This window comes from Pezoporus occidentalis, unplaced genomic scaffold, assembly GCF_034315485.1.
Source record: "Pezoporus occidentalis ecotype Australia unplaced genomic scaffold, CSIRO_AGI_Poc_V1 ctg53, whole genome shotgun sequence".
Taxonomy (NCBI): domain Eukaryota; kingdom Metazoa; phylum Chordata; class Aves; order Psittaciformes; family Psittacidae; genus Pezoporus; species Pezoporus occidentalis.
In genome coordinates this window covers 2,832,908-2,843,494 of record NW_026915866.1, presented here as the reverse complement: position 1 = coordinate 2,843,494, position 10,587 = coordinate 2,832,908, and the positions used below count along the sequence as shown (strand labels likewise).

The 10,587-nt window shown below is 39.8% G+C and overlaps 1 protein-coding gene across 1 annotated transcript in view; it reads right to left on the bottom strand.

The window, feature by feature from the left end:
* Positions 1–1,545: 1,545 nt before the first annotated feature.
* Positions 1,546–10,587, bottom strand: part of MMRN1 (multimerin 1) — a 47,083-nt gene continuing 38,041 nt past the window's right edge. The window contains exons 7-8 of the mRNA XM_062637608.1: positions 4,366–4,512; positions 1,546–3,242 (exon numbers count right to left, since the gene is read on the bottom strand). Of these exons, the coding sequence (XP_062493592.1) occupies positions 2,821–3,242; positions 4,366–4,512 (569 nt within the window). The 3' untranslated portion in view covers positions 1,546–2,820. The remainder of the gene's footprint in view (positions 3,243–4,365; positions 4,513–10,587) is intronic.

Sequence of the window (10,587 nt, the reverse complement as noted above, 5' to 3'; positions counted from 1 at the left end):
GGAAATGATAATGCAAGCTCTGGAGTAAATTGGATGGGCTTGTCAAAGCCAAACCAGACAAAATGTTGCCATGGTTATTGAGTCACCCAAATAAAGAGAACACTGTGCACTCTGGAGTACAAAGGCTCAGGATGGCTTTCTGGTCCCTCACAAGGGCTGTGGGTAGAGATGAACATTCAGATTTGCTGCTTGCTATCATTAGGGAATGCAAATCAGAGCATGAAAATGAAAGCACAGGGTGACAATGTACCTTGGGAACTCTTTTCCTGCTTGATGCCTGAAAAGTTCTCCTGGGAGTACAGGCTGATTGCTGTCTATTCTGCATAATGGGTAGGCTGACTGATTTTATTGATCCTCAGTTATTTTTCAGTATCGTTTGCTTCGTTAGTCCAGGCAGCCCTGGTGCATAGACACAGGCCCATAAATAAACCTCAGCAGCCAATGCAAACCTATATTCACAGTAAAGAATCTCCATTTTAGCTTTTAACAAAAGACAAAGCCAAGTATACTTAGTTTTAATATATCCAAAGAAAGACTTGAATGGATTATTGTATAAAAAGGGCAGTGCACATTTATTATATTTTTAAAATATTGATTCTTCCATATTTTTAATAGTGCAATGAGAACTAGCTTCAGTAATATTTTCTATCAGGAAATTATTTTTCTATGTGTTACTCCTACAGATGTAGTTTTAATCAGAATTTTTACTCTACCCCATTGAATGTTGAGTTTTGTGAGAAAAGAGGGGAAAGAAAAAAGGAAAGAGAGCCAGTACAATGACATAAAAAGTATCTGGCTGCCGGTGGGGGGGGGGGTGTTAATAGCGCCTGTGAAAATGAGGACCCAGCTTGAAGAATTTAGTAGCAAGGGTGAAGAAAGTCACATTAAAACAGAGATGCAGTCTCTGGTGGGTCATTTGAATTTCATCTGCAGAGTAATTTTCATGCCATTTAGCCATAGCCACAGCAGGAATAAAGACAACTAAACACATTAAAGTGAAAAAATCATACAAGGAGGGATTTGGGCTTGTGGTCATTATTTTGATAATATTCAATGATACGGTAGGCTGAGTTAGTGTCATATCAAAGATTTACAGAAAAATATGTATGCAACAGGAGAAAGGTAGGTAGCACACTCAGTCAGGGTACATTAAGAACTCATCAGGTACAAAAAAAAAAAAAAATTTCTGGCCTCAAAGAAAAAAAAAATACAAACAGCGGCAAAACATCCCAACCTGTTGACAAGATTTGCAGTTGACTCTCAGAATAGAGCCTCTCTCTGTTGACTCTCAGAATAGAGTCAACTCCTGACAGTGTAAAACAAAGTAATTCAGGGAGCTTCAAAACACTCTAGGGTTCAAAACACTGGCATAAATCACTGGAGCACACTGATTAATGATAACTGAATGGAAGGCCATGGAAGGAGGGTGTCTGAACCTTTAAGGCTAGCTGGTCAAAGGAGCCATAGAAAAGAACAGGCAGAGACAAACCTGCCTGACACAGTGAAGGAGTTGGTGACGAGAACAAACCTAGTCAGTGGCACTAATTGGTAAGGACATGTCGAGTGTGAGAAAGTTTATTTTTTTCAGCTGGGAGGATGAGAAAAGGGAGGGAGACAAACACACAGAGAGCTAAAACCCGAACAATTAGCATTAACAAAGGCAATAACCAGAAACAAACCTGGTCAGTCACACCAGCCCATGGGATATCAAGAAACTGCAGCAACCCAGGGCTTTACAATTGATAAGGACGCAAACCTGAGGGTTTATGTCTTCAGGCAGCCATAACATGAACTACATATTTTATTTTTTTTTAATTGGATTAGTGCTTAGGAATCACATTCCTGTTTATATAGACTGAAGTTCATCTTGCCCCAAGTAGTTAGTGGGTATAATGTGGAAGCAAACCGAAATCATAGATTTATAGAGCTCAAACTTACAAATTACTATGATTATCTCATTTAATCGTGTGTACTTTATAGGCCAAAGTTCACATGCTAAAATCTGTGTGAAGCAAATATAACCATGCTTGCCCAAAAACCTACCGCCTAAGGAAAACCCAGCTGTGGTGTAAATGCTTCAAGCAATGGAAAGACTCCACCAAAACCACTATATTCACTGCTGAAAATGTGTACCTTATTTCTAATCTGTATCAACACACAGCTTCTAAGTGTTCCCTCTTGTTTTTTCTGCTAGATAAAAAAACAGTTTGTTATTATACATTAAAATTACATTAAAAATCATGAATCAATTAAACACTAACATCTCAGGGTATGAATTCTGTATTATATTCAATCTATGATTCTATGTGGTAAATAGTGTCAGGCAAAATGAAAAATGAATATATTTTTTCCAAACAGAATATATATATATATGATTATCACTTGATACAATGAGCTAAGCAGTTAACCAGCATCACAGCCACCAGAATCTACCCATCATCTTTGGTATGCACTCAGGTTAAAAAGGAATAATCAAAACCAGCTATGATTTGTCTTGAGAACTGATTCTCAGCAACCTTGTGTTGTTTTTTTTTTTTTTATGCAATGTGAATGTAGAACATTGTCCTGGGTTAGATTAGTGCTTCCCAGCCACGTTTTTATAAAGAAAATGCTTATTTTTTAAACCCGTCTCCAACCTGTGGACTCCCTAGATGTGAAAATGACCACAACCAAGCAACTTCTTGGACAATTAGCACTTTAAACATCATCACATTGGTTACTTTGAGAAACTTATGGCTGTTAAAGAACAAAGTATTTAAAGGCAAAGGTAAATTCACATGCAGGTTGTTTCATTTGATGGTGTTTACATTTATGGCAGACTTAGGTACGATACAACAAGTAACCACTAAAGGTAGTCACGGGTGGATACTTGGCTGGTATAGAGCCAGTTGCCAGTCTGAGCCAGACTTCTTGACCATAATTTAACTCTAATAAAGCATTTCCAGTAATTACTCTGTCAGTGTACTTGTTACTATTAACATTTTCAGCCTGAAAAGTGAGTTTGTCTATTCCATCAATGACCAGGTAGCCAGAGGCACGTGGACTAAATGATTCAATGGTATATTCAAAAACATAGACCCCCAGATATGGAACGTGGAACTTCCCAGTTGCTGGGGCAAATGAGGCTCCATAGTTGACATCCAGATTGTTAAATCTGATGGGTCCTGGAGTCGTCATTCCATATGTATGAGAGGCAAAAAAAGCCACCATAGGTGCGTATCTGTATGATCCTTTTGAAAAATCTGGAAAAGAATAAAGAAAAATTTCAAGTAATGTATAAAGGTAACTTGGACCAGCCAGAAGATCAAAAGCAGCTTTTCTGAAGTCACATCACCCAGTAGCTTGAGCAACTGAAACATCATATTTCTGCATAAACACAAAGTTGCTCTGTATTGTATAAAAAGTAGTTTTCTTCACAATTAGTGCTAGGTGGATCGACAAAAGAATAATTTTAGCAACAGCAAGGGAACTTTATGTTTGTCTATACTATGTTATCATTAAGGAAGCTACTATTTTTCTTTACTTTCTTTCCTCCACCCCTTCCTCCTGAAGTTTTTCCCACCCCAGGATCTCTTTCATTGTTCCTATGTGTGCTGAAGCCAAGAATTTTCTCCACAAATCATATGTAGACACTAAAGAGGTTTAGCACTCCTGATGTTAAATGAGGAAATAAGTATAAGCTTTTCTCCTCAAGCTGAGCCTGCACACTATGATTCCCTGCCAGTGTACAAATGATTTTATTCACTATTCATATGCTGTCATGAGTAAGAATCAGTCAAATAGCTGCTAAAAGCTGCATAAAATTCACATTCCACGTGGCCTGGATGTAAATTATTTATTTGTTTTCTAGATTGAATAAGCACAGTTTCCACTTTTCTTTTTTGAAATATCTTTCAAAGGCTGCACCCTTGGCTGATGAAAATCAGAGGCATGCCTAAAATGACTTCTTGAGGCCATAGTCCCATGCATCATCGTAGCTACATGTATTTATACAGCATTTATGGCCGTACTGAAGCTAGTATGCCCCAGTGATGTGATTTTACCTCCCCCTTTGAATTTCATGATACCATGTTCAAATACATCTATTGCACACTCTCCCACTCTGTGCAATTCACCAGGGAGCTTTCCAGGTATTATGACTGGTCCCAGTCCAATTTAATCCCATCATCTGGTCATATTAAAGAAAGAGATCACAAGTCACCCATGGGGATTGATGTCTTCAGCACCAAAACACAGGACACTACTACTTGAGTTGGTACTCATTAAAGTGAAATTGAGACCTTTGACCAGCAAATGCTCTCTAATTAGGCCCTGAGGCAGAGGCCTGTACTGCTAGCATATTGTGCTACTAAATTCTGTACTTGCCGACACTCAGAGAATTGTCGTTCACCAGCTTCATGCTGCAGTTGGCTCCTCCAAAGGGGTGGCGACAAGCACAAATAAAGCTCTGTCTGTCATTGATACAGGTTCCTCCATTCTGGCATGGGGAGCTGACACAAGCTGAGTACTGCCCTGTGATAGAGAGGGAGGAAAAGCAACAACCTCAGCTGCAATGTCATTACAGTGACACTTCCCAAGATTTCAGCATTTTGGAAAGCCTCTTTGTCAACTCATAAAACCAGTGGGATTTTTGCTCTGTGAAGGCCAACTTCACAGCTTGTCCAGGCACTTCAGATCATTTGCTAGCCTCCCTCTTTGCCTGAACACAGGGTACCCTCAGACAGCCTCCAGGACATAGCTATATAATTACATACCTATCTAATCATATACCTGGATATACCTTCAAGATATACCTATAGCCTCTAAGAATTACCTAGAAATGCTGAGGTCTGCTCATCTCAGAAGGTCAAGTACACATAATAAGATGAAAGATATTACGTATACAGATCACACCCAGCTGATACGGAGAAATGTCAGTCCAGTGCTGCTAAGCTCTGAGACAGTGACTACTGAGTGTAATTGCACAATGTGTTGTCATAGCAGTTGGAGGGGAAGAACATTCAAGCCATGTTAAAAATTAAACATTCCTATGAAAAATTCTGAGCATAGAGCATTCCCATATATTTTAGAAAGTCATATATTTTTGAAAACAAACCTTTTCTTTCTCAGGAACTACCATCAGACCTCTGGAAATAATACTCCACACAGATTTACCAGTGATGGTAAATCTAGATTGGTAGGTGGGAACTGAAAAGCCTTTTATAAAAGGGTCTACTTATTGCCAGGGAAATGTTGACATGGATCTTCACATAGATACCTCAGTAATGCCTATAGTTATCTTCAGATTCCCTTCCAGACATTTCACAGAATCCTGCATTAAAGCAAACTATGTCTATGAGAAATTTCATTTCAGCAAGCAGAATGCTAAAGCACATTGTACAGTGACACTTAAATTTGCACTGATGGAGCATATGGACTTAAAGAAATCCAATAATTTTTTTCACAGAAAATAATATCCATCCCATAATGCCTGAAATAAAGCAATTTAGGACTGTGATGACTGGGGTCACAGTAGAGGCAACTGGACATGAAGAAATAATGTTTTTCTTCTCAGATAATAGTTTCACTGCACACTTAATTGACCTTATTTTTCACTCATGTTTACCAAGCATCCACAACATTTCTGTCATATTTACCAAGCATCCACATGTTTACCAAGTGTGAAAGGAAAGCATAAATGGCAGGAAAACAGCTGATTTTGCTGACTGTATCATATTCCCAAAATACAAAAGCTTTGTCTAAGAACAGGGCAGACTGTTGGCTAATTGGCCTAGGCTTATCATAACAAGAAGTAAACCTAAGAAACAGGAAAAAGACCACAAAAAGGAAACGATAACGAGATTGAGACTAGTGTTTTAACAGTCTGCTGAGGGATAAGTTTGGCTGAACTCAATCTCGGAGTTAAATCAAATTCAGACATAGCTTTACCTACAAGAAATTAACCCTTCCATTGCAGCATTGCTTAACAGCAGCTGGGGAGTGTTCTCCATTTGCTAAAACTAGGAGAAGCTGGAAGGGGGTTTGTACAAGAGTTTTCAGAGTTAAGAGGCAAATGCCTTTGCTCTCCACTGAGAAGGTAATCTCTGTGTAACTTCCATGTAATCTTACAATAGTATGTTCTTGCTGTCATTTCTGGCTATGGTTGCCCCTCTGCCCAGTATTTTTGTTTTCCTTCTCCGTCCTGAAGGGCATCCTGAGACACTATGTGCTTATTTTCTGCTTGGGGTAAAGATGCCAAGAGGTTCAGATTAGGAAAGAATTTCCTACTATAGTGCATATCCTATTTTCAATTAATCTTCACAACTTAGTATTGTAGATGAGTAAAAGAGAGATACTTTATAAATTAAATTTGCTTAAATTGCAGCTATTAATAGCACAGAATAAACTGAATGCAGCTGCTATTTATTCTCTGTATGGCAGGACTGAGCAGAGCCAGTTAATGCTGAGTTTTGCTACTCCTTGAGAGGGCAAGCAGCCAGAAGCTCTTTTGGGAAATACACTGCTGTACAAATAGATCTTCAACCAAATAAAGAAGCTCTGTCAGTATCTACAGGGGTGTTGTTTAGAAGCAAATCAAATATTCAGAAATTTAATGGTCTCTTTATGGAAAGAAGTGATTCCAGTGGCTCAATTTGGAAATGTCTGAACAGGAAGTAACTTGCCAACATTTTTCAATATTTAGTTATCTGTAACCATCTTTCAGGAAGCCCTGGGAGACTGGAGTAGCCTGGAAGCCTGCTAACCATAGGCTCACACAGGGTCAGACGGGTTGTCAGCCTACAATTATTAATCACCTCTGGCTTCGTGCTCTCAAGTCTGACAGTGATGAAAGTGATGTGCTTCCCCAATAGCCTAGATGCAAGGAGTGCCAGGGAGCAGTGGGAGAGAGGCAGCCCCACTGGGGCTGGTGCCTGGGAACTGAGGGTGACAGTAGTGCTGGTGCCTCACCTGGAGTGGTGACAAGCAAAGCATAGCAGATCGATTGTGGTAACCAGGGTTAGTCACAGTCCAGCAAGAATGAAAAGGCCTGGGAGACTGGCTTGAGCTGATCCCAGGCCCATAGGCAGGGTGTGCAGTCTCAGGGCTAGGTCAGTATGCCCAGGGCAAGTAAGGCTGTCAGTACATTTGGGACTCTGAGAGGGAATTCAGTTATAAGTGCTGTGCAGGGTGTTTACGGTACAAAAAAGTGCCACATGGATAGTGGCTGAGCCATGTCATTTGCCAGTTCCCACAGGACCTCTCATCCTATAGACACATCTCATAAGGACTCATGGACCTTCATGTGCACCTTCAGGTTCCTTAGATAGTCTTAAACCTGATCTCCTACAGGTGGTGCTGCATTCTCCCATTCCCCAGCTTTGCCTTTTCAGTGTGCCTAGAGCATTTGCCAGTGAAGACCAAGGCAAATGTCCTGGGTAACCAGGTCTTCTGTTTCCTTCTGGAGAGAGCCCGCATTTTCTCTGGTCTTCTTTTTATCCACATACCTACAGAAGCTTTTCTTGTTGCCCTTGATATCCCTGGGCAGATACCCAGGACTTTGGGTTTTCTAACCTGACCTCTGGCTGCTCAATTTCTCCATATTCCTCCTAGGCTACCTGCCCTTGCTTCCACCAACTGTAGGCTTCCATTTTGTATTTGAGCTTGCCCAGGAGCTCCTTATTCATCCATAAAGGCCTCCTGGCATTCTTGCCTGACCTCCTCTGTCACATAGAGCTTGCAAGAGGTGATCCTTGAATATTAACCAGCTTTCTTGGGTTCCTCTTCTTTCAGGTCTTTATCCCATGGTACTGTACCAAGCAGATCCCTGAAGAGGCCAAAGTCCACTCTCCCAAAGCTTGCTACACACCCTTCTCACTGCCCTAAGGACCTTGAACTCCACCATTTCATGGTCATCACCAGCCCCCCCATGTTGGTGAGAACCAGTATAGCCCCTCTTCTTGCTGGCTCTTTTGTCATACCACCAACACTTTCCAGGAACTTCCTGGATTACTTATGCCCTGCTGTGTTGTCCCTCCAACAGATATCGATGTGGTTCAAGTCCACCATGAGGACCAGGGCTTGTGAGTGTGAGGCTGCTCCTATCTGTCTCTACAGTGCCTCATCTACTCTTGTCTTCCTGGTCAGGCAGCCTGTAACAGACCCCCACTATAATGTCACCTTTCCCTGCACATCCGTTAATCCTGTCCCATACACTCTTAGGCAGTTCCTCATCCATCCCCAGGTGGAGCTTCATGAACATAACATGTTATTACATACTACATACATAAATATAACATAGCTGCAACGGCAGTTATTCATGTTGATGGGAAATCTGAATAAAAGCAAACCACAACTAGTACAAGACAGGCAACAAGAGACTGCATTCACCTTTGCATGGCAGCCTCTAGATTCTCTTGAGAACAGGCACAGCACTAAATGGCAATGTGAAAATGGAACTGAGCAAAGCTGCCCTCATGCTGCATCACACATTTCTGCAGCAGAACAGTTCACTGGAAGGTAAGAACAGACATAATCCATATCCAAGACTAATAAAAATCTTACTGTATATTGTTTCTTTAAAAGCTGTCACCTCCCCCTTTTCAAATGCTTGAATCTGTCTTAAGACCATCATTTTCTTATTCACCCCAGGTTGCAAATACAGCTCAGTATCAGGAAAAGTGTTAGATTTTCTGTCCCTCACACACATATTGTAGCCTTCAGCTGATACACACCTTTTTTTTTAATCCATTCCACAATATGGGAAGTCTCCAAACCTGTATGTCCCTTCATATGGAATGCAAACTTGCATTCTTTCCCCTTGATTTCAAATAACTACTAAGTATTACTTCAGGGCCAAATCCTGAACACATTAAAGCCAAAGCAAATCCCAATCTATTACATCAGGATCAAATATTGAACATACTGGAATCAATGAGAATTTTCATTCACCTTTTTCTAGAATTTTGTTCTAATTGTTTTTAATTGAAAAAGACAATCTAAGATCAAATACATTTTATAATTAGCCAGTTACGCCTTGGGGCTTCTTCTAGAAACTTTAGTAGAATAAGCACATATCTCCGGATGAGCTCCTGGAACTTGAGAGAAAAAGCTTTCCTTGAGAAGTAAAATATATCCAGGCTGATGATTGATACTTGTTAATTAGAATAATGATCTTTCTTACTTCTTTAACTTACAGTAATGTAACGTATGAATTTGCTAGGCGTGAAATATCACTGAGTGCAAAAGCTCATTACTGATGAAAAAGTCTGCATAAACATTGCTATGTAGAAATGTTGCTTAAAAACAGGGCTTTTCAACATCTGCACTTTCTGTAAGAGTAAGCATACTTCCAGTGTTATCAAGTGGGTATTTATTAAAATTCAGCATGAAATAAATAATAAATAGGAAATATATTAATTCAATAATGTGGAGTAAAAGAACAGAGCAGGTGGCAGCTTCCTGTGCTCCAGGCAGGTAGCACTAGTGACATTTTCCAATAAAGTAGAAGACTCCGGAAAGATTAAAGGCATCATATTTCATTTCCCCTTAATTTTAATTGTGATCAAGGGTTTTGAATTTCCATCCTGTGCAGTGGCACAAACAGGCAGAAAACAGAAATGACTGAAAAATAATTGCTATTTCTAATATCAAAATATTCAAGTTAATTTATAATAAGAATTTGGGAAATCTTGGTGTGACTGCCTGTTGGAATAGCTGTCTGTCCTCTGTTAACTGAAATGAGAACCAAGGACTGAAATCCTTCAATAGGGATGGCTTTCAGCAGAAGTCAAGCTACTCACGGGACTGGGACTTCATAAAGGATCCTTTCAACTGATCACTGAAAAGTGCCTGTACCTAAGACAGAAGGAGATGAGGGAAGAAAATGGGGAGAAGAGGCGTGAAGAGGGAAAAGGAGATTGCCCATGGTCTTATCATATGAACAACAGTGGTAGCTCTTACTGCTCCTACATCTGCTCATAACATGGTGCAAATATAGTTCCAGAAATGTTTGTAAGTTTAAGAATACTTTACAGAAAATAGTTAGATACAGGTCTTCAAAAGTATCTGGACATCTCTCTACCATTTAGGATCTGTCTCACTTATTCTAATGTGAATTAGAGTCCTTCGAGGATTTCTAGAAACTTAATCACTCATCATTTTCTGTATTTTTCCAGAAATTATATTTCTATAAAATATTAGCTTACATTACTGGTTTTCACTCATCTGATTCCAAAATTCATAATTCCATTACTATTTCTGTGAATTCACCCACATGAATTCATTTCATATGATGTTTGAATTGAAGTTCAGAAGCAAATCTCACTCAAAACATCTTTTTTTAAGAATGGCAGCTCCTACTCAGCTGAGATGTTCTCTGGATGGACTTGAGTCAAACCTACTTTATTGTCTGGCCTCCTGATTCTGCAAGAACACACTGTTGTAACTGCACTAGTAATCTCAATGGATTACTGAAGGAGTCGTCAAAAGCCTCATTTCAGTGATTTGGTGTATTCACTTGCCTCAGGTTTTTTATATGCTTCGTCCCCACTGACACTGCAAAGTACTGACACAACTCCAGATTACTCTCCCAGCTTGCATGTTTTTTTA